The 25,461-nt window shown below is 41.0% G+C and overlaps 1 protein-coding gene across 1 annotated transcript; it reads right to left on the bottom strand.

The window, feature by feature from the left end:
• Positions 1–1,418: 1,418 nt before the first annotated feature.
• On the bottom strand, positions 1,419–24,981 carry tnfrsfa (tumor necrosis factor receptor superfamily, member a). Its single transcript, XM_085414374.1, has 10 exons — positions 24,672–24,981; positions 14,092–14,275; positions 12,482–12,613; positions 7,279–7,390; positions 7,021–7,151; positions 6,817–6,915; positions 6,682–6,728; positions 5,545–5,814; positions 5,414–5,450; positions 1,419–4,336 (listed from the first exon to the last, which is right to left on the bottom strand). Exons 1-10 carry the CDS (start codon positions 24,702–24,704, stop codon positions 4,035–4,037), a joined length of 1,347 nt encoding a protein of 448 aa, XP_085270500.1. The 5' UTR covers positions 24,705–24,981; the 3' UTR covers positions 1,419–4,034.
• Positions 24,982–25,461: the final 480 nt, after the last annotated feature.

The raw sequence follows: 25,461 nt of genomic DNA, 5'->3' as shown, positions 1-25,461 counted from the left end.
GCCTTTACTGCAGCCAGGCCTTTGATTTGGCCACTCTCAAAGTTTTTGCTATCTTTGTGACACATTTATTTGAGTTTTTCAGCCTTTTGGGGATCTCCTTTGATGTCATCAACATCTCTTTGGGCCTCATATTGAGAGTTTCAATGAAGGCAAATTCAAGTTCAACTGGAATTAGTGCCACGTCTTTTATTTGCTTACTCTGTCATAGACTGACAAGAGAAAAGGCCTCATCTGTTAAACCTCTTCAGTCAAAATCTACATGAAAAACTGCACTTTAGTCACATCTTAATTGTTTGATAGTTTTATTTTAACCTCCTAAGACCCAAACTCTTCCACGGGATGCATTTTTAATGTCCTCGTAAGTGCATATCAGGCCCATGTAGAGCTAAATTGAGTATTTTAGTCTAAATAATCCAATATGTGATGTCCACATATGTGGACACAGGGTCCTAGGAGGTTAAAAGTGGTGTACAGAGACAAAAATTGTGTAATTTCCTGAAAACATCTGGATCTAACTGTTTGCACACAGTGAAACAGGTTTCCCTCACTATGAGGATTCCTTCTTTTCATATTGGCTATTACAAAATGCAAGAAACAAGTTAATTTAAAGCCATGAGTGTCAGCAATTTGACTACAATGGAGTAATTAAAAACTACAGCCTTTCTAATAATAATTTGCCCCCCCCTTAACTGCTCACTCAGCTCGTAAACGCTGTCTTAGGATTCACAAATGTATTTGTAATGTTGCGTGTCCTTCATGTTTTTTACTGAAAGTGTGTTAAAGAAGATCTATGAACAGGAGGCGTGATTACAACAAGAAAAAGATTTAATATCGGCCTTAACATCTGTACATGACTAAGAAAACCTTAATGTCTTTTAAGTACTGTATTTCTATTTCACTCTCACCTGGTTGGCGAAATGAAACACCTTAATGGTCGGGCGTCTTTAATGGTGTTGTGTATCTCCTAGTCAAACTGTCCATAAAAAATAACTATCATGTTGTTTCACTGCTGCATGATGACTACAAACATTTCTATTTTGGATTAATGAGTTAATGATAATGCATAAATTCAGGCTGATCATATTCAGTCAATGTAGTATTTAAAGAGGGCTACCTCCAGGGTCATGTCTAGCGCTTTATTTTAAAATAAAAGTGTTTAGGACTTACATGCATCACACTATTGATAAAATCCACATAACTAGATTGTACTAGATTTTAATTCTAACATAGTTTGAAATCAACACTTTTGACACTCAGCAGCTGCGTCTTGCTGCTAGGTCATCCTAAATTACAGACGTATAGACTCCAGAGGGCTAAAAGCCCACTTTCTTCTGATTGGCTGTCCTCTGGAAGCATGATGAGGGGGAAGCACACGATGCTTGTAAGCTGAAATACTGGTAATTGTTTGCCAGAGTGTGCTAGGTGACCATAGTCTGAAGCCAGGATTTATATGTAAATGCTGTATTATGACTTGAAAAATGTAACATAAAAATTTTAAGTTGTGACATTATGAGCCTGATTCACCAACATAGGGTGAATTTTGGGTTAAATAAAAAGGACTGAGGGTATTTACAAAAAGAGTGCAGTAAGAGGTGGGAACTTTTTGCCACTGACCCCGGTGCATACGTATTTCCTTTGTCAAGGCACAAAGTATGGTGCAGTATCGGGAAGATAATGTTTAAATCAAGTGCAAAAATGTATTTACTGTTTGTTACACACAGTTCGCTGCCAGTTACACCGATCTTTAACGCCAACAAATTCATGCCTTACTTTTTGAGCTTGTTAATGAAACGGCTTGCACTGGGTGTTTAGGAAACAGCACAACTTTAGTGAATGACCCGTGAGACTAGAGCTCTTTAAAGTAATGTATCGTCAGATCAGAAAAAGTAAAAATGATGAAGACAGAATTTACACAATCAATGAATGACTCATAATAAAAAAAAAAAAATAAAAAAAAACATGCAGATCCCCGAAAGCCACACTGAGCCATTGCTGTAAAAACAAAACAAAACAATGAAAACATCATTTCAATGTCTGTACAAAACATTTATTTGAAATAGACATAAAAACAGCTTTGATGTATTTGCATCATTCATATCTGAAATCCACGACGAGCAAACAATAACTAAGGAGACATGGCTTAATGGAAATCATGAACAGAATGGTTTTTTATACAAGGAAGTTTTGTGAACAGCTTAGGAATTGCAATGAAATATGTAAAACCACAGAAATATTACAAAAACATGATTTGTCTTAGTAAACAGAACATCCACTGAAGCCTATTCACTGCTATACAACACCAGGAAAGGCTGAGGGGGATTAAAAAAAGAACTAAAATGTTATCAGGTGAAAAAACTGGATCCAAATGGAGCATGAAAAGGGCGTACAGGGTCCCTAGAAATTGATGCAGGCTGTATTTTCATTGTCTTTCAGTAGATGGCAGTGCCAGCACTGTAGCATCATTCTTTAGCAACAATATATAACTCTGTAACTCTTTTCTTTATACATGAGGAACTGCAGAAAAATGGGCGAAACAAAATCTAGTTAAAAAATTTTTTTTATCCTCAATAACTTCATACGTCACTATATTCATTTTAGTCTGTTAATATAGTTGCATATATACATATATATAGTTTGTGAGACTTCTATGCTCTCTACACATATACATGCGAGAAAATTGGGGGGGAGGAGTCTTCTTTTTGAAACCAGAAAAGGTTTCCTTCATCTTGTGAGACAAAACAATCCGTACCTGCACCCTGCGTCACTGCTGATATGAAGGGACTATTTGGTCAGTCGGCTCACTTTGAAAAGACGCATTCAGCGTTGGGCATCACGGACGCTTCGACAACGTGCCCAACGCGGTCTCGGGGGAAGAAATGGCACCGAATCACTGACACGCCCGCAGCCGAACGGATTCTAAGAAAACACTACGAGCTGAAACTACAACCTGAAACATTTGTTTTCAGTCCTTTTGCCCTGGTGCTACAAACCCCGACAGCACTAATACTGCGTGTGTATTCCAGGGGTCACTTTGGCAATGGCATTAAACAACAAGAGATAACTATTTATTTATTACAATAAATATATCAATAAATAAAATGACCTTTTGAAATTCTCCAAGTTACAAGGACACACTTTTTTTTTTTACTAAGCTACTCGTCGTCGTCCCAGCAGAAAGAGCTGGTGAAACTCCTTCTTCAGCGTTATGTGTGAGTAGTAACACTGAACAGGACTGAATGACGAGGAAGGCCATTTGTGATGTGACCAGGTCGTAGAAAACAATAACAAAAAGACACCTAAGTAAATGTAGGTATTCAAACAGCGCAGCAAAGGTCAAGCTTGTGATTAGTAAGGATGCAAGTTAACCTTTGTTATAACAAACGGAGGCTATCTTCCAATCATTAGTCGGAAAAGTGTTCATGGACTAATATACAGAAGTTGAAATCAGCACAACTGACAGAGCGTGACTTTTTTGCTTTAAATCCTACATGTGCCTGAGGTCAGTGCATCGATGCGGCACAGTATTTGTGACATAGTTAATGCCACTCCTACAAACCAGTGTATATATCCTTGTCTCGCGCTAGTGTGTTAGCATCCGGGCGGATGACCAACACAAAGCCAGAAACGTCTTAGCTTTCAGTACTTGGCTACGCTTCTCTACAGCTTAAACCATGCAGCCGCAGCGCCTGCGGAAGATGACAACTTCATGTTCTTGTGCTCTTTTTAAAAAAAAAGAAAAAATTAAAATTGTTACACCAGGCTTTTTGTTTCCATGGTTACGCTTCAGCATTTGGCAAGAGGTTAGCATCCTCAGACCGTTCATCAAAACAGCTTGACTTTCCCCTTTTTTGCTTTTATCTTTTTTGTCTTGTTTTTTTTTTTTTTTTTAAACTACTGGCTTTTGAACACGTGGCCGATCAGCCACAAAAGAGGTAAGCCTGTTCATGAGACACAACGTCCACTGGCAGTGTCTGTGTGCTGTCTTTTTGTATTAAGTACTTTGTGTTTACTTCATTTGAAGTCCCCGCTGCTTTTCAGGGCGTGTCTGCGTGTTTGTAGTAGCCCCTTCGGAGGGCTTCGGAGGCGATGCTCTCGGCTGAACGTCGCTGGTCCATAGTCAGCAAAGTGTTTAGCAGGTCGTTGATGTCGGCTCGGAGTCCCTGCCTCTGCATCCAGTTCTTCAGCAGTTCATACACTTTATCGCTGGAAGTGCCGCTCTCCGCAAGCCGAATGTGGTTGTCACTGACTCCAATCATTCTGAAGAACTTGTTGTGGATCCGCACGTCCAAGTACTCGTCGAACAAATCGAAGCTCTTCCTCAGGGATTTTTCAGAACCTTTTGGGGGAAAAAAAACCAAACAAAACACACAGATGAGACAGGGAAGAATTTCGACTGTGAAAACAGAAAGCCACAACGTGTAAAATGCATGTGCATCTTGTTATTTTACAGACTGCTCCTAACAGACTGTGAACACTAGCGTGCAAATCATAACAGTATAGGCATTGTTCCAACAAAAGGAACAAGCAGCAAGTTTCAATACATTTTCTGTCAGGGGAGGCATGTATAATACTATTAACAGAGGATCAAAAAATCAGTTAAGCCGTGTCCTCTTTAATTCACCATGAGAACAAAACAACAGTAAAAAAGGCTGCATGTTCCGAAGCCCTAGAGGCTCAGATATGGCCTGACTATCATGAGATTATAAATCTATCAAGCAGCAAAGATGAGCTCTGGAGGAGATTTTGTGACTTCCCTTTGGATTGCCATGAACAGCATTAAACTGTACTGTTTTTATGTAAAGCTGTCTGGCTCTTAGGGTAAATCAAGTGGGGAAAAAAAAGTACTGCAGAGGGTCATCAACACAGCCCAGAAGATCACTGGCTGCTCTCTGCCCAGTCTGGAGGCCATTGCAAACTCTCGGTACCTCAGCAGAGCTGGCAATATCATCAAGGACCACTCTCACCCCAGTAATCAACTGTTTGAACTATTACCGTCAGGCCGACGGTAATAGTTCATATAAAACCAGGACAAACAGATTCAGGGATAGCTTCTTTCCCAGAGCTATCACTGTAGTAAATAAGCACAAAACAATTGAACCTGCTTAACTATACCATACTTGCCATTGTCACTATATTATGCTGCTATTCATACTATCATTATATTAATGCTGCTATCCTGTATATATCGTACTTATTATTGTCTGAGTACTTCGGTTGTTTTATTGAACTTTTTATACTTACATTTATATTTATTATTGCATTTTGCACCAAGGGAGTGGCACTCCAATTTCGTTGTACTTTGTACAATGACAATAAAGGCTATTCAAATTCAAAAGAGCTCTGTGAAAATGTTTCTTAAAGTGGACACCCCCCTTCCCCCCTCCACACACACAAGACTCTGTGTGAATCTTACCTTGTAGTGGCACCAGTCGACATCGCAGAGGATCATCCTGCAACACGAGACAAAATAGAAAGTTTAAGGCGTGATGAAAATTTTAAAATACAGTGTGACCCATTTGAGCTCATTCTGACTCTACTCCTCACCAGATCTGCAGGCAGCTGTCTGAAGGTAGCGGGGCTCTGGTGTGGGGTGTTGGAAACCGCCGTGGGAAGGGCTGACAGGCTAGTTTGAGAGGAACTAGTGGTGTTGGGCAAGCTGTCCCCTAATCCTCGGTCTTCATCTTCGAGGGGCGCCTTGGTCATCCCAGCCTGGGTCTCCTGCAGGAGCGGCCTTGAGTCTGGACGGGACTCCTCGCCTTCTAGACCCGCGTTTTGATCATTCTGTCGCTCCTCTGCTGTGGCTCCACTCTCATCCTGAGCAGGAAAAAGGAAATGTATAGAAAACGTGAACACAACAATGGTATATGTTGTCCAAACAGTGTAATAAATGGACAGAGTTGAAGATTGACGCATCAAAGTTTTGATTAGTGGATGAAAAGCTCGACTGGTATTTAACTCCAATAAATGCTTTAAATCTCATTTCACTGACAGACACAGGGTGTACTATCGTATTATCAAATCTCCTTACATGAGGCGTGCCTCAGGGGTCCATGCTTGGCCCAGGCTTTATCATGCCATAATACTAATAATAATGACTCATTTTACTTTTCCATGAGTGTGTTCTGTAGATAGATTTCACAGGCAGAATTAAGCCCCCCCCCCCCCCCAAATCTTTGATAAGTTTTGTGAAGTAAAAATCTGCTAATGTGAAACACTTGTGAATCTTGTTATGAAAACATATAAAACAGTGTTAAACCATTTCTCTCTTTTTTCTTCACTGACTTTAAGACACAATTCATGCTTTTATTTTATGTCTATTTGATTACTTTATTGTTGTCATTTTTCAGGTGTCAGCCTGTCTTTACGTTCTTGACTGGAAATGGTCCAAATCACCCCCTCGCACTCTTAACAGGCACTTATAAGAGAGATCAACTACGTTAGCTTTTCCTTGTTGGCTCCCATTCAGTTTTAGAATTGATTTCAATATTTGTTTTTAAGTCACTGAGTGGAGTGGCACCACTTTAACTCCCTGATCTTGTAACCTGCTCTATTCATGCGAGATCACTGAGGTACACTGAGCAGATCCATCTGCTTTTTCTTCCTTCAGCAGCACAGCACTTTGTTCAATGTCCATTTGAAATGGTTTGAATTAAACATGTAAAATAACAACAAACAACTTACAATGGGAATCTTGACAATTTCACTGGACTCGCACTGGAGCTTCAAGCCTATTTTGGAAGCAGGAAAATAGCATTAGGAACACATCTGATGAGCAAAACATTAACTGCAGACGCACATTACTTGATATCAACTCACATGGTATTTCACATGAACGCTGCTTGAAAATGAACCACCACAGAGCCAGTGCGATAATGATGATGATAACGATGGCCAGGAAAATGCACAGAGGTACAACTGAAAGAAACAACAACAAATGCCACGAACACAAAAAATTTAATTTAAGCAATGATAGCTAAAAAACTTTCAGCAGCAGAATCTGAAACTGATAGTGAAACTTACCGATGCTCGCCGGAGGATCCAACGTGGGCGAAAGGGACGGAGTGATTCGTGTGGGGGACAGAGGGCGTTTTCGGCACACTGTGTTAGAAAACGGTGTGCACTTTTTTACCTCCTCCTCATGAGGTTTACACCTGCAGTTTTGAAGCACAGAAACATTTTAAGTAACAGTAAAACAGAGTCCCAAATTTTGACTGTAGGGTAAACGCAGACGCAAAAACAATCCAGAATAATTTCAGGAAACAGGTAAGTGACACTCACTTGACACAGCGCTTGCAGACTTCGCAGGCCTGGTCTGGAACACAGAAGGTATTCGGTTTGCACTGGCACTTAGTGTCTGCAGTTGTGGTGCAGGAAGCAATTTCCTCCTGATCTGTGGACAGTTAGGAAAGTTGTGAGACAAAGAGGCTTCTGTAGCACCTTTCAGAACAAAGTCAAAAAGTGCCTAACAGGACACGATGGGAAATAAACAGCTAAAAAAAAAACAATTAAAAAAAGAAATTCAAGACATGGCATCATGTCTGCTTTTATTTAGCAAAGCTCAACTCTGAATGTTGCAAACTGCGTAAACAGCTACAGACTTTAACAAGTGAACTTATAAAAAAACTTATTCCCACGACCATCAGCATGCATTACATGATGGAACAAATAGAAGACCTTCAACTAATTGGTTGGACACCGGCAATTATGTGGCAATCTTTTGCAAAGAAAAAAAAAAGATATGTTAGATAATTAGGTTACTAATTTTATCTCCCTCTGAGACATATTTTGCTTCACTTTAACGGGATAATAAGGAACGGAGAATCTGCCACGGTTCATTTCTTAAAATGAGACCTAAATAGATGGTAGCCCTGGCCTTTAGGATACGATCAAAATTAATAATAATTAATAGCCAGCGGTCCAACTCCACAGGATGCCCTTTCATATAAAATCTCATGTTCATGCTTGCCAATTAAAGAAAAATGGCTTTGTTAGGTTGGTTTGCAAAATGTGTGCACACTGTCTTTCACACTAACCTTCCTATCGTTTTATACAGGCGATTAAGCTCATTCTATAGCAAGCTATGGATATTTTAAAGAGTTTTATAGAACTAAGTAAGGACGATTTTTTTTCGCATTCACTGCATATTTTAATGTGATCCAAATAAAGGCGACTTTCCCACAGGTGACAACTGCCACCTTCATCAGGTCACTGATGATGTTTCTGCTGGTGCATTTAGTTGCAGTTATTTAAATCACAGAATACTAAACAATCATGACTAATCTAAGCTGGAGTTGAAATGGCACAATTATTTTCTGTTTGCTTCAACACTGCCCATAGAGGCAAATGTGCGTTCTGCCGTAAGTGTTAATGATGATCAGTGTAAAGATCATAATGATCTCCATGTGATTAGGCAAGAAAAAAAAATTACCTTACCCTGATGCAAGACTGCACTCATTTCCCATTTCATTAGTAATAACTTAGTAGTACTATTATTGTACGATCTACTGTACAATATTAAGCGCCTTGAGGCGACTACTGTCGTGATTTGGCGCTATATAAATAAAACTGAATTTCATTGAATTACTAGTTTGGACCCTCTTTTGCTTTCAGAACTGACTTAATTCTTCATGGCATCGATTTAAGAAGGCGCTGGAAAGATTTCTCTGAGATTTTGGTCCATGTTGACATGACTGCATCACACAGTTACTGCAGAAACCCCTGTTTAATGATTGTATGAGTCCTTGTTTGAGCTACCCTTGCTTTCCTATCAGCTCGATGTAATCTGACAATGCAGGTTTGCATTGGGATTTTTTTTTTGGGGGGGGGGGGGGGGCGTACTAGAGATGGTTGAGCGGGAAAATCACAGCAGATCAGCAGTTTCTGAAATACTCCAATCGGCTTTGTCTGGCAGTAACAACCATGACATGTTTAAAGTCACACAGATTTCATTTTTTCCCCCATTTAGATGCTCACTTTGACCTTCAACAGGTCTTATTGACCGCGTCTACATGCCTAAATGCACCAAGTTGCTGTCGTCGATGAGTCGATGGCTCAATGCAACAACTTGGATTGTAGCCTGTTTGCTTCACGTATTTTTTTCCCTTTATGCAAGACAAGTTGGAAAAGTAAAGCTCTCAGTCGAGGTTTGGATTTCCAAACCAACAAACAGCTTTTTTGTATTTTAAGCATTTCTCTGATTAGAGTCTGAACACAAACAGGCTGCTATTTTAGTTTAGTACATCTACTCTTACTTATTCCAAGTATGTGGGACAACAGGCTTCACTGTTATTATATTAATGACATGTAACAATCAAAATTAAATTACAATTTTCCAATACAGAGCGACACGGGTTCTGTTTCATTCCTTTCTAAAGGCAGGGCACGAAAAAGACACTGGTAGGATATCATTTGCTGCACGCTTGTTAAACACTAAACCCCACGGCACACTAGAAGCTTTGATTCTGGCAGAGCACACAAATATTTAAAAGGGATTAACTGTGAAATTATGTAGCATAAAAAGAACTATCAAAGATTTTTACGGTCTTAACCTTTTCCTGTTAAAGAAGAGAAGTTTTAAAATGAGTTGAAATACAAAAGCAGCTTAAAATGGTGAAAATTTATCTGTGTTTCTTGTCAAAGTGAAGTGTCATAATTGCACAAAGAGTGACACAACTATCAGCATTGGGCTTGGCTGTGAAAGCCCAACTGCACAACCAAAACAAGGTATTAAAAAGCCTGTCTATTGCCACTTTACCAAAATTGACTTTGTTGCACTTTATGGGGATTTTATCTGATATTACACTTTATATGTGGCTGACAACAGAGCATTAGGGCTGCCACGATTAGTCGACTAGTCACGATTACGTCGACTATTAAAATCGCTGACGACTAATTTAATAGTCGACGTGTCGTTTGAAGCTTTATAAGATCCCAAAAGACGCAGGAATAAGTAGTAGGATTTAAGAGTGTAATAACGGACTGAAACAGAAGATGGCAGCACTGCATGTACAAGGATGCCAGCTGCCATTAAACCCCGAAGAAGAAGCTGTGTCCCAGAATTCATAGCGCGGCCCAGAGCAGTTGGCAACAATGGCGCACCTAGTTAGTTTTAATATTACTCTTATTATTCTTTCTGGGTCACAAAATAAAGTTTAACATATTTTCAGACGAGAATGTAGCTGTGTAAACCTCAAATATCTGCTCAGTTTATCAAGCCACCACATATTTTCAAAAGCGCTCCGACGTTTTCAGAGACGTCTGTTACCCACTAGCTCGATAGTTAGCCGGGGTTCAAGGCTCACTAGAGCCGGTGAGAACACCGGACTCCCGGCAAATCGTCTTTCGCTAATCAGATTAAACATGTAATATAAGTCACTTAGATAACTTAAAAATGTTATTGTTTGGCTTTTTTTTTTTGTATTTTATTTGTTCTTGAGTAAATCAGTTTGGCTGAGATTAAAGTTATAGTTTTTACACAGCTGAATAAACCTCAAACAGACAACTGATTATCAGAAGTGTGAGATGCTCGAGAATATACTCCGGTGTCCTGTTATATTTTAGATAGCAAGGAGCAGACGAGACTGAGTTTATTAAACTCCACCGAAACAATCTGCAGATTTCATTAAACTTTAATAAACTATCAGCTTGTCTTTATTTTTAGTTAGCACATACCTTAAACACTTCAAGCTGTAAGCTAATGATAGTTATATAAGAGCAGATGCTGCTGGTGCAGTAAGCTGTACGTTTTACATCCAATAGATGCATGATCTGATTAGTCGACTAATGGCAAAAATAATCGGTGACTAGTCGACTATCAAAATAATCGTTTGTGGCAGCCTTACATAGCAGTCGCTGTTGCTGTGGCTAATTTTTACATACAACAATGGTGTTGTAGTACCTCGGCATAGTGACAGATCATCACATACAAAGGAGATACGAGGAGATATTCCAAGCCTAAAATAGACCAAGAGGCTGGTGATTTCTCGATTTTGGTTAATTCATTAAACTGGTAACCATTTGTGTGAGTCTGCGCCACAAAGTCAGATAGAGACATGGGTCCAAACTGACTATTAAAAGCTTACCCTACAAAGGGAAGGGTCAAGGACACACGGTCAATTTGCTATAAATTATAAAACGGTGCAAAAATGTGGCCATTTAAGCCATTTTTTGCCTGTAGAGGATGCTTGGCCCTATAAAAAAGTTTGATAACCCCTGATTTAAACGATTGCATAACATCTTTTACTTGTGCGATAACTTGTGCGATAACAAATTTCCCACGTGTGGGACTAATAAAGGTTATCTTATCTTATCTTATCTTATCTTTACAGACAAAAAACCAAACTGCGGCCTCCGCTCCAAGCAACTTAAGTTCCATCTTACTCCATAAATGATTCACTGAACCAACAGCAGCCTTGTCAATATGAAATATTTTCCGACCAGCAAGTTCTAAAGCGTTCCAGATAACACTGCAGTTCATTTTAAGTAAAAGTAGTCCAACAATAGGCATCTTTTAAAAATTTCATTCACATTTCCTTTGGCGTGTTCCTTTTAATTGTTACATGGTCATAAATAAGTTAAAACTAGAGCAAAACAAACCCATCCACACCCACACATATTAAAAAAACTCTCCTAAAACCGCAATGAATGAGCACAAAGCACATCCTATGTAACAGAAGTCTCTTTTCTGCAGCTCCTGCCTTTCATTGGACACAAAGACAGCAGTGTGGGAGACAATGAGATGCAGCCACACCCAGCTCAGTCAGGTAAGACAGACACACAGGCAAATCTCCTGAGACGTGGAACACACTCACATTCAGCCCACGAAAACAAAAACAACAAAGACACGCCCTGCCACTTGGTGTAACATCATAAGATCACATTGTCATGAGTGGCTCTGAAAGGCGGGGGCGCAGACAAAAAGGTATTAAATTTCCTAAAATGATATATTCGACCAACTAGATTACAGAACACTCGACTTTTATGTTTGTTTTAAGGTAAAAAAAAAAAGCCTTCTGTATTTATTTATAACCTCAGATTTATTGTCAGTACTCAGATTTGACTATTCCATTTCCTGGTACCCGACCTGACGTCATGACTGTGTGCAGCTGCTGATAAACATGTCTTAGATAAGCGGATAAACGGTCAAGCAAATGATTAGTAAAACGTCTCAGTCAATAATAGTTGAGTATTTTGTGATATTTACAGGTACATACAGACATATATATGCCCGTGTTGGTGTTGTTCCTATACCATCATAATAATGTTGGCCCAGGATCAATATTGTAGTTGACCAATAACATTGTCTAAGCATTCAGTATTATAATACTGCAATTAATATTATGAAATTTTTACAATATGTAAAACATCTATGTGGGAAAACAGTGTAGACCAAAAAAACCAATCTATATACAAAGTATACTTATAGTCTATATACAAGTAATGACCTCACTATTGATTTATCAGGGGAGGAGAGTCTCATTACCTGAGCGGCAGTGAGTACACGGCAAGCAGCGGAACATCCCATTGTTGTGCTCTGTGTGGGTCTGTCCATGTTCACATGGAAGACAGATCCCGAGTTCTAGGTCTCTTTCACAGGGCTGATGCACATATGTTCCTGCAAATAAAGGAGAAAAACATCACATAACTAGCCCAAAACATAAACGCTTTGCACGCCCATATAAACAGCATATTTAATATGTGAATGCCAACTTTTAGTGGCGCACTGCGTTTCCTGCCGACGTCAGAGCAGAACAAAGCAACGCGTTAGGTTCATAAAGCTGCAAACCAAAGGAGGCATCGTCTTAGAAAAAAACAAAAAGAGCTTGACCCAAGCCCCAGAGACTGATTATCACTATTTTACATTTCTGCATCATTTTTTCCTGGAATTCGGAGGAGAACAGATTTGCTGAACTGCAGCGAATCAAGTCGATCTCCTTTACTCGCACACTGTCACGCTTTGCAGTTTTAGACTCGATTCATGCACGCTGTGAGTACGACCACTTGATTCTCATGTGTCTTCAGGATTTGTTTGCTGCATGAATGGCAAAAAAACAGCAGGAGGAAAAAAAATCAATTAAAAAAAAGTAAAAAACATCTGTGGTTGGACTTTCTAAGCATCTAGTAAATAAAGCCGTTGTATTGTGCTTAGGTTTAGAGACAGTGCAGTCCGTTTCACCCATACTTAACTGGATCCAAAACTAATTTTTGATTTAAAAAAAAATCTATTTGCTCGTAAATAAAAGTTTATACTGACAAGAAGAAGCAGAAAGCTATCATTCCACACCATTAAATGGTTACTGTGGCTTTAAAACATGTGGTAACAGCTGAGCAACTGGGATAAAGAGGAGAAAACACAATAATGCATGAGGAAGGAACATCACACATTATTGAACCAAACACAAGCAAGCCGAACAGTGTCAAACAATGACGACCTCTTATTACTATATTAATTAACTGTGAACTGATAATCTATTAACTCTTACTTCAAAGTGGCAGGCAGTGATGATTACATTTGCAGCTTTTTCAGAAGTAATCATTTGTGAATCTCTAAGTTCATGTAAAAAAACAAAAACTGGAGTTGATCGAATATTTAAAAAAAAAGGCATTTCTTAGAATCCACTGTGGCAAATAAAATAATTCAATCAGTTAGCAGAACCATGCGGTGCTTGTGTCTCAGCTAAACGCTCAGACTTAAAAAGAAACAAAAAAACGACAACAAAAAAAACGGCTTTATTGAATTTTTTTCATAATAAATTAAAAGGATTAGTGCTTTTAAGGACTACAGCTTTAAAAATAACCTCTGCGTCACACCCCGCACATTTCACTTCACGTTTTGCTTCACTCTCATCTGCTGAGACGGAGCGGTTCACACATTCTTTCCAGATCAGGCTGGGGGAATATTTTAAAAACTAGTTTGGGATCAAATTCAGCTTATGGCTTTGACATTTACCTTGAGTTAGAAACAAAAACAAAGAAGACACCATGCCAATCTAAACGTTGGCTACAAACTGCCCTCGTGTCAGTTTGTCTTATGTTTGTATCATTTTTGTAGATATAGTGACACGGGAGTGTAACTCCTCTTATCCGCCTTACCAGCATTGCAATTGAGGCAGCAGAGTCCCTGGTGCAAGTACTGTTCATTCTCCACGCAGGATTTGTGTAGTCGAAGTGTTCGGTTTACGTATGCTTCATTGGACCACTGAGCTGCTGGAGGTTCTGCTGCACGACACACAACCCAGATGAAGAGTGCTGCCACCTTCACCTGCATCGTCAAGGTCTGGGAGACAAACAGGGAGGAAGAAGAAAAGATGAGATTCGGGTTATTTTTGTGCATCCACAGTAGGCCGACTAACCCGCAATCAAACTCATAAGATAAAGGAAAGCAAAGAGGAGAATCTATCTTCATAGGAAACCTTGTGTGAGCAATCTACATCTTAATTTGAACCATCTGATCTCAACATCTGCCGTGGGAAGCAATTAAGGGAGCTGTGCAGCCGGTCAGAACTAGAGGCAACACAAACTCGTGTGTGCAGGATGCAGAGCTACACGTTAACTACATGCAGCGCAACAGGCAGCCAAACTTAATTAGGCCTTGATCTGGTTTTCCTCTAGTTCAAAAAAAGGGAGGGAAAAAAAAGGCAGAGAATCTGCTTCCTCTGCTGTGGATGTAAAAGACAGAGTTTGATAAGGTATCTTAACTAACAGCAGCATGATGCCCATATCAAATGCGGGTTCAGAAATCCATTCATGGGCTGGATAATAACAGGCTTGTATAGGTGGGGTACTGAGAAGAATACAGCCGAAACACTTTAGTGTGGCCCCCGGGCGATGGTGTTTATTCACACGCTTTTCACCGTGTCAACGTGAGAAGGCCCCATTCACTGGCAAACAACGCACTTTAGTGCCTCTACTTCAAATGACCCACATTCTTAAAGCCAGACTCTTTGAATGCCGGGACATGCGACACCGACATGAAGCGCCTCGAATGCAACACGACACCTCGTGGGTAAATGAAAGTCCTAGATTTGGAGGTTTTGTCTTCTCCCGTGTGCACACCCCCACAACCACCCCACCCCGACCTCTGTTAAAGCAGGAGAGAGAATATGGGACAGGCTGGGTGGAAAGGGCTGAGTAGTGAAAGGGGGGGGGGGGGGGGGGGGCAGAAACTGTAGACAGCAGGTTGAAGATGGGATGTTCTACAGGGAATAGGCACTCTAAAAAGGACAGTGTGGGAGAATGAGGGGAATAAAAGCTGAGAGCACATAGGCAGAGGTAGAGAAAGAGGAACGGGGAAGAGACCGACTCCTGACGCTAGACTTGACTCTCTGGAGGGCCGCCATGCCTTGTTGTTCAAAGGAACTTTCCTCCCTCTCTCTTTCCCTCTGCCTTTTCCCTTCTTCCTCTCCCTCTGCTCACGTCAGACTTTCCAAAGACGCTGAGAAGCAGACGTGGAGTTACAGACGGCCGGCAGAGCAGTCACAATCACACCATTTACATCTATCCAAACATTCTGGGGAACGGGGGAGGCAGAAGAGAGAGGGAGAGAAAGTGAGAGGGGGGGGGGGAACTAACAGCTTGCATGACACAGGGTGAGTCTTTAGACTTGAATATACTGTGTGTAAGACTGTGGGCTGGGTGGGGATGTGGAGAGACGGAGAAAATCTGTGCACAAGCGCACGCTACAGACAAAAACAGTGGAAAGAAAACAGGAAACTAAAGAAATGAAGGAGCTGCGCTAAAGGTAATCTTATACCCCACAACGCAGGCACAGACTGTGAAGCTGTGCTCGGTATTCAGGAATATCTTTAATAGAGTGTCTTTACAGAGCACAGCCCATTGAAGGGTGCCTCTCTGACAGTAAACATGAACGGACAGTGCTGATATTACATCATTTCCAGGCTTTGTTCGTTTCAAGGCCTGCGATTCCAAACACTCCCAGGTGCAGCCGTTCTCAGTAGCTAACCTGTTATGATCGGCAAGGTTACGACAAGAAAAGATGCAACATTTCTTTTTTTAAACTGTTGACTCTGCCACTTCATTTAATTTCACAGTCCAAACAAATGTCTTGCTTCTTTACCTTGCTTCTTTGTCTTACTGGTCTGATCGCAGTTGCGTAAAACCGAGAAAATAGCTAACTCTTACACTGAAGTAGCTCTAACAAATACATTTATTCACTGATTGTTGCTCAGCAAACCATAAAGGGTTTAAATGACGGAATCAAAAATATAATCTTTTCTCTAAAGTTGGATCTATGGCCCTGCACTGGTGCAATTGTGGGGTTTCAGATAATACAGAAGCTGCTAACATGCACTTACAGTACATGCGCAGTCCCAACAGTGATGGTGCAGTGCGTCAGTCAAATATTGACTGGTTTAAAAGTTAGCTTTACCAGGAAAGGAAACCATAGTGGAGTTCACCATGAGGAGGAAGAAATGCATAAAGGAACATCAAATACCAAAGAAAAGCAGTTTTTAGTGTTTAACACTTTTTTTTAGTCCACACTACAAAGATGTTCTTTGTCTATTATGACTGCTATCTTCTCTGCTGCAAGCTAAAGGACCGGCAACAACACAAACGCATAACTTTCATAGCAACCCAAGTGACAGCAGAAAGCTCCAACGTGCAAACATGGACCTACAGAGCGTTGCACCTACAGGACGACAAGCACAGCACCATGAGTCTTGTGGTATTTCTTGAACACAGCCTTACTTGCACACAAGGAAAAGAAACAAGGCCACACGTCCACACTAATATCCTAAGGCTTCTGAACTACGCTGGCACAAAAGTAGAGCATATACAAACACTATGGGCAGCCACAATGTGGCTTGGTTTAACCTCCACAAACCAAGTGAGGAGGAATAGTGGAGTGACCGTAACCTCAGCGTAGCAAGCCCTCCAAACCCTCCAATTCCTGGAAACACTCCAACTTCAGCAGAAGTGGCCCAGTCCTTCTCTCTCCCCTGCCAAATGAGAGAGCTTGGCTACAGATAATTTGCTAAAACAGTGTCCTATTGTTATACAGTCTGCATGTATGATAAGTTAATACTCTACATGGGTGGATGCAAGTTAAACTAATAAGTAGCAATACAATAATAAGGGACTTTCTGTGCATCGACAACAGGAGCAACACTCCACTTCCTCTAAGCACCCGGGTTCCTCCAAATTGCCTTGGCACAAACTCTGCACATGCCATGTACACTGAGAATGCGTTTGTGACTAAATGACAGGACATCCTTTCAGTTTTGACCCAGGTTATCAATGGGCCATTTAGACGGCTGTGATCACCCTGTATTCCTGAGGAAATTACAGTAAGCCCCTTTATTAAAGAAATAAAGATGGGCAGAAACAGAAAATGCGAGGGTCTCTCTCTCGCCCCGTCTCTCACGCAGACATGCACAATACGTACAAACAAACTAAGATAGCGTCTTCATTTCATATCGGACAGATGATTTCAATCATAGCCAACTGATAAGCAAAGACATCATGCACCTCATTATAGTCCTGCATCCAGAGCAGGACCTGATTTTCCATATCATGCTTTTCTTATTAGAAAATAAATTTCTTTCATCAATTAAGGGACAGCTTGGACACCGCGCAGCCGACGTCACACTACATGCGCAAAATACGGCTGACGAGGAAAAGAGTTGAGATTAAAAAGCACAGTTATGTTGTTACTCATAAAACACACACCTTTAACTCAGCCGCCTACACTTTTCTTTGGTGTAGTCTAAAGGAAACCAGTTGTAGTTGTCACTTCATATCACTTCAATCGAAAGTTGTTTTTTTTTTTTTTACAGTAACTTGCACTGATTTGTTGATCTGCTTTTTCTCCTTAGACTTTGACAGTTAACACCCCCCCCCCCCCCCCCCCCCCACACACACACACACCCCATGGCTGCCTGATGGTTTGAGTAATTCTCAGATCGAGTCTATCGCACTTCTTCCAAGCACTTTGCAACTTGTTCTCTATTGTGTTCTCTACTTGTTCTCCTGTTTGCCATTTATTTCTACTGTCATTCTATTTCTACTTTATTCCTGCACAGTTGGTGTGAAGCACCCACAACTTCGTTGTTCATGTAAAATGACAATAAAAGGTTATTCTATTCGATCTGATAGCAGCCTAATCATCTGATTGGATTATCGACGCTCAGCAGCCGGAGGCTCTGAGCAACTAAGTAAACCAACACTGATTATCAACCACCACTCCTTTATTTCCATGTTGAATGCAGGAATTTACTCATTTCACCCTGACAACGTTTGAGAACCTCAGCACGCGACAGCCGAGGCTCTGCAGCACATCAAAATTGACTCAAACATTAATTTAATTTCATATTTCAACACGTGGCTTCTTCTGCCCTTTACCATCATCCACTACTTAACAAGCCACTCCATTTACCACAAAGAATATCAGTCAGATTTATGATGATTCAACTACTTCTGGTTGTTTTTTCCCCAATTTATTCAAATTAAGTGATTAATTTTCCTAGCTCTGTAGTTGGTTTCAATATGACTGCAAAAGAAAAAAACAAACAACTAGAAAAAACCCCCAAAACAATAAAATGGGGTTAAGAGTTCAAGCTAACCGATTCACTGTCTCGTATGTTTTAAACATATTTCTGAAGGAATAATGTATTACAGTGGTGACCAAACCGGCCAAAAGATCATATGACAATTTTTGGGGGGATAGAACCACAATTTTCCCCACAGATTTAGCTGAACTCATGAGATCACATGATTAGCTGTGCATAGGGTTGCCTTACTAAAAAGCTTGTCATTTTGGCTCAAGGCTTAAGAGGACAAAGCTCCAGCTAGACTCGGAGCACAACATGGCGCATGTTTCGCCTTGTTGTTCTATATGGTGCGACTGTTGACCTCTTAAGGCTTTTTCTATCTGCTCAATTAACTTTGGAAGGAGTCAAATGTGTGCCAGAGACCTACTTCTGCTTTAGCTTCAGGCTTATTTTTGGCTCCGATTCCTGTCTTAATATTCTGACTGGAAGTGGAGGTCTCTGCATGTAGCTCGTTGCTTGTAGCTTTGTCCGTCAGTTGCCCTGCGATGCACCTCTGCTGCGTCTAGAGCGCTGTCCTTACTGTATGACGAGTTGCACTTTTGTTTAGCTCATGCAGAAGAACTTGAAAAGTGCTTTTATTTAGTTAATGGCGATGAACTCAAAAACATGTGATCTACCAGATCAAGAGATTGTGTAATTCATGATGTCTGGTGTTACTCTGTCATCATGTAGTCATTTAAGAACTGAAATACTGATTTCTTTTGTAATGTCATGAGTATATAATTGATAATTATCACTCAAAATATGTTTAATGTGATTTCCTTTCCTAATTTAAGATGAATCTTCACGTATACTCTGTCCTAAATTAAACTTTATTTAATATGTTTTACATGTTACAATAAGGGGTTCTGGGTCTTAATGAAACTGTTTTGTATTGTACAGCTCAAATCCCCCACGACTGACCTTGACATGACAGTGAACGCTCTGTGCTTTACAGATAAATCCTGGCATTGCCTGGAGAAAGGGGGTTGATCATGCACAACTTTCCTTGAGTGATAAATTACGCTGACATTTTGGGTTAGATTATGAAGACAAGTACAGCCCAGCTTCTGTCAGGAGAAATAAGTCTGACACTCGCTGCATGGCTGTAAATAAATTCAAAGTTCAGCCAAGCTCGCACACATTCATCATTATAAAGCTGAATGATAGAAAATAAAGAGAACGGCTCCCGTGTCAGTGCAGTACAGTTAAGAACAAGAAGGCGCTAACAGTTTCAAAACCACATTGTTAGGTCGCATACGCAGTGCACGCACGCACACACACACACACACACACACACACACACACACACACACACACACACACACACACGCACACACACACACACACACACACACACACATATAATATAGCACACAAGCACACATAGAGTGCATGTGTGGGGAGCGTGTGAAAAGCGGCTGCCCCCTCCTCTCAGGGAGCACAGGAAGCTCGAGACAATACAGAGGCTTCATGCAGGGTTCAGCTCCAAACTGTTCCCTGCACAGCAGCCTGCCTTAGAGCAGGCCCAGCACCCGATTAGACCCACAGCATATCCGCTAGGCTGGATATTTATAACTCAGGGAAGCTGCTGCTCCATAGCACAAATTCTTGAGTTTCCTCAGGAGGTGCACTCCACTGATTAGATGAGGGTGACAGTGTGTCACAAGCAGGTTTGGTGACATTTACCAGGGGAAAAAGAAAAAAAAAAAAAAGGAAAAAGAACGATGATCCGCGATGACGACAGCTGTATTGAATTTCCTGAGAGACTCTTGACCACAAGTTGTCAAAATTACTGATACCCTGACGTTGATGTTTACCGCAAAAGAATGGCTGCATTGTTTTGATGAGTGAAACAAAGTGGGTTGCTGAAAGTTCAAAAGGTTCCACGCAGTTGTAAGCAGGTGCAGCGTGGCGCTTCTTTAGTTTTTCGTTCGAATCATTTTGTTGCCAGGTCGATGTGGTCTCGGTGGTCTGTAAAGGTTGACTGCTCGTACGTGTACTCCACGTCATTGTAACTCATACAGAACGTTACGGACATCCAATTTGAATGTCAATCCACAAATCACATTTGTGTGCTGCCGGGCGATTAACTTGGCCTTTTCAAATCGTGATTAGGCCTGTCACAGGAAAGCTAAGCGGTGAATCACAAGACAACTCCTGCAGGGAGGGAATTAAAAAAAAAGAGAGCAAAGAAAGGATGACTAACAGATTTAAGAATGAGCAGGAATCCATCACCTCGCTTTAAAGACAATCACATTAGCTTCCCTAAAGCTCATCTTTGTGTAAAAGGGAGGGGGGCAGTTTGAAGTGCTGGCGGTTTATTGAGTTCTCTATAAACACACCGCTGCAAAAAATGTAGAATATGTGACTGGTGTAGCGGGTCAAGAAGGACTTAAGTGACCATCAATGGTTGGAATTTGCACCAGATTTATGTCTTTGTAAACAGACTTCCATTTTCTAGACAAAGGTTGAGCTTGTTCCGAGACTCAACACTTTTATTATAATCTGCTCATTCATTCCAGGAGAGCAGGAAATCAGAAGATACAGCACCGCTGCAAAACCTTTTCCTGATCTGGCTTCATGGTATGTCAGGTTTGAAAGGTGCCTTTAGGCCAGGACTGTACTTTTGACTACGTTAATCGATTATTATTGACTATTAAGGAAAGGAAATCATGGAATAATTCAATAATCAAAAGGAATGCTGTCAGCTGATATCAACCTTGATATTGGCTTATCGGCAAACAAGTAAAAGAAGTAAAGAAATAGCAACAGAAACATAGTAAACAAACAGAAATAAAAATATGAGTTCGATCAGTCGGGATTTTCTTTAAAAAAAATTAATAAATAATTTGACTTGGGGATTTCTCTGAAATTCAAAAAATAATTACAGTGTAAAAAATTTTAACACGAGACCAACAGTGGCACTATTAAAAAATAGAATAGTGCACAATGATTCTTCATACTCGGTGGAAGCCGAAAATTGAAAATAGAAGTATAGCAATTTTCGAGCTTTATTTAAACCAGTACAAAACCAAAAGGAATCACTAATCAGTAATACCAAACTGTCCGTCACGCCACAGAAGCTAGGATCAGGGACCATGTGGAGCTGTGTTTAAAAAGTGACTGAAAAGAGCAATAAAACAGTGGAGGAGTAACTGCATGACTGAGTTATCCATAATGAAAATTCCAAATTTGTGTTAGCAACATTTGGAGAGAGACACATCACAGTGCTGCTTTCACTTCATGATGTTCTTGTATATATGAACAGCTACTTATGTGCCATGTGCTCATACAACACACTCTACTCTTTTAGCTATTTTAAGCCATGTTCTCACTTGAACTCCAGACAGTTATTAGACTCAGATGAGGACATTGCCTTTTCTAATATGCAGCAGGACATAGCCCAGGGGTCCCCAATCCCAGTCCATGAGGGCCGGTGTCCTGCAGGTGTCCTGACATAGCCTTTTCCAGGGTTATCCTTACTAATGAAACACTGCGTTTTGTTTTGACTGCCTCCGTAGATGACACAGGTTATCCATAATAAAACTTTGTCTCTGTGCATTCATTGGGCCATTACATGTGCTATTCTCAAACAGGCATAACTAAACATCACATGGATATGGTGGCAAATAGCGGCCTGTCTCTGAGCCTGGTTCTGCTGGAGGTTTCGTCCTGTTAAAAAAATAGTTTGTCTTTCCCACCGTCACCAAGTGCGCGCTCGTCTGATTGCTGGGTTTTTCTCTGTATTATCTTAGGGTCTATTGTAGGGATCTGTTGTTGTGATTTCTTGCTATATAAATAAAAATGAACTGTTTTAATGGGCACCTATATCAGGTAAAGTCTAGAAACAGGCTTCTATGTCCACAACAATCCTTCGTAGCACTTTCTGACATGAAAAAAAGTGACTTCCAGTAAAGATTACCTTTTAGCACTCACAATGTGACACAGGGTTAGCCAAAGAAATTTTTTCCATGTATGAAAGATGTAATTAGTAGCTAACATAGCAAACTGAAACTAGATGAGGTTATTCTGTTTATCTTGATAGTGGGGATGTTTGACACGGAGTCAATTATCTCCACTTACTTCAATTCGGGACCATTCAGATGTGAGCGGTGACTCGTCTCTGTTGGTATGCATTACGTGGGTAGGCAGCACCTGAACAGGTGGCACTCCCTCCATGAGTCAGCGAGTCCTTTGATAAGACTAGGGTGATTCACCTTAGCAACTGCAGGTCCACACAGGATAATCAATTGACTAACAATAAAACATCCTGGGCTCTCTGAAGAGCCCACACTAAAAGGCACAGACGCCACCTGGTATCAGACACTGAGTTGCGCTGCATTGCATCATTCGGCCTCTCTACAGCTTCTCTAAGCCACAGGCATGGTTATAACTGTTCACATGGTCACCGAGCAGAGCGGCAACAAGCAGTGTCTACAGTATTAGGAACACTAGCGTTGCCGACCACTGCTTGTCCCCAGTGTCATAGTTTGGCCTCCGCTTGTCCCAGATGCCTGTCCTGCCCTTGTCTGTGTAGTCCACAGAGACGGAGAGGACTATTTCCTGTGTGAACCAACACCCAGACACACAGTAAACAATCACAGATAAAAATCTAGTGTACATTTGCATGGGCATGACAATTCTAAGAAGTAAATTGATGCCACTAATATCAGCAAATCTGTATACTCAAGACAGGAAGTTTACTGGACGGCCAGGCACGTACACTCGGGCAATTTGGAGGGGTGGTGTGTGTGTGTGTGTGTGTGTAGGGGGGGATTAGAGAGGTGGGGAGGAGGAGATGAGGAGGGGCTGAAGTTTCCTCATAGTCCCTTAGCAACAAGGCCTGCTGGCGAGGCCTCCAGAATGTACTGTGGTTTACAAAAGAGATAAACATTGACTTTGCCACCCGGAGAAGTAAATCGGATTTCAGTAATGGAACACTGCATGACTTAAAACGCAGATCAGACAACTGGGAAAACAAACACTGGAGCTCCAGGCCCATCAGAAGATATTACATTTACTTTTAAACAGCTCCATGTACAGTGAGCAGAGCGACAGTGGGCATGTGTGATGAAATGCCACTGACAAACGCCACTACCCTCATCAGCTAAACAAGATGCCAACGTTTGATTTGTTCCGTCATTAGGAACTCATATCATTTTCCACATCTTATCTCGTGTAGCGTTATCCTGGTGTAATCCAGTAAACTGTGACAAAGGAAGTAGATCTCCTCTAATTCAAATGCGTATTTTGCATTAATCAAAGTACTTTTAATGCAGGACAAAGGCTTCCAGTCTGCTCACAGTGCTGGTAGTATAGGCGGCACAGTTGGAAAAAACAACAGGGGAGGAATGAAAAGACGTCTCTGTGAAGGTCTGAGTGGAATAAACTCTAAGAGAGAAATAGCTGAGAGTTGTTATGGACTAACTGATAAGGTGAATTCTTAGCTTTCTGATTACACATTCAGTCATGCTTCTCACATTCTACACAATTTGATTTAAAGCTCGTTTGAGGCAGCAGGCCCACGGCCGCACAGCTCTCATTAATAGCGGCTAGAGGGCCAGCTACATCCGCTGCGACAGACCGAGAGCCGTCATATGCTGAATGTCTGAGGAGTGTGACCGCATGATGTCCAACACAGATGGTGGCTGTAGTGTTGGAAGAGAGAGGGGGGCGAGCGAGTGAATGATCCAGCACATGCACTGAAGAGAGCAAAGACACAAAAACCAAAGTATTTCTGCATTTTCTCCAGAAATAAACACTTTAATAATTAACAACAATAAACACAGTGTTGCTTCCTGTGCCTGGGACAATGCACGGACTTGTTTCATCTTCAAGTTCACAGGCCTGGACGTGATTTCAGCTTCCACGACACTCTTATCTGTGTCTGCTCTTCGCTTTAACTTAATGAGACAGAAGCCTTTTCTTAAAAAATATATACTTTTAGATTATAAACGTTTAGCGGCAGCTTGAATTAAGAGGCTACTTTGGTAAATGATTTTTATAGAAACTATCAAGTTAGGAGCGTCAATGAATCAACAATCCACTGGACACACGCAAATAGAGTGGTAGGCATTCAACAAAGAGCGTATTTAGAAAGCAAGTGTCGTGTTTACTTACATGAAGTTTCCCGACCACCGGATCGAAGTTCATCTCGGGAGCTTCGCGTTGAGAGACAATCCCAGAGAGCTGGAAAGTCGCTTTACAAAACCCAAACTACTCTGAAGTCTTTAAAAAACCCCACACATACAGCGAAAAAGAAAACAGTGACACGAGTTCGACCTACGCTCGCTCCTTCGCCCGGTTTCTTTCATGAGTTTAACTCTTCTTTTTTCTTTTAGTGTTTAAACTTTACGGATTTTTCCTGAGAGAGGAGAAACAGACACGGTCTGAGCACCAGCGAGGAGCTTTTCCTTTTTTTCATGCTTCGAGCACTTCGCGTGACGTCAGACTGCGAGCCAATCACAACCCGTCCCTTAGAATAATAATGAAGGAGGAAATTGCGAAGCTTTGCAAAGCAAAGCAAAACAACAACATTTTAACGCATTTCACTGCGTTGCTCGCTGAAGATCGTGTGTTGTTACTGGGTGAAGTGTGTAACACTGTTCCATGCAAGCAGAGGGAGTTTCTCAGAAGTCTGCAAATCATCACGCCACGAGACTTTGATCAGCGTGGAGTGGCATCACACTCCAGCTACATTAACCTGGGTATGTAATGTGTAACTCACTAGTAACAACCGGCTAATGTGCAACAAGTTGGAACTCAAGTGAAGAAATGAGTGATCCCAAAGTGTGACACCCTCCATGCGTGCAGAGCACTGAAGTGGACTCGCTCTTATTTCTGATGATTAATCAGAAGGTCTATTAAACCTACAGTTTAACGGTTGTTTACAAAAAGATCAGATGCACTG

This window comes from Rhamphochromis longiceps, linkage group LG7, assembly GCF_057381845.1.
Source record: "Rhamphochromis longiceps isolate RC_006_pf linkage group LG7, R_longiceps_female_GT1.1, whole genome shotgun sequence".
In the NCBI taxonomy this organism is placed as follows: Eukaryota; Metazoa; Chordata; class Actinopteri; order Cichliformes; family Cichlidae; genus Rhamphochromis; species Rhamphochromis longiceps.
Note: the sequence above shows the minus strand (reverse complement) of the source record. Positions and strands in the feature narration are given on the sequence as shown.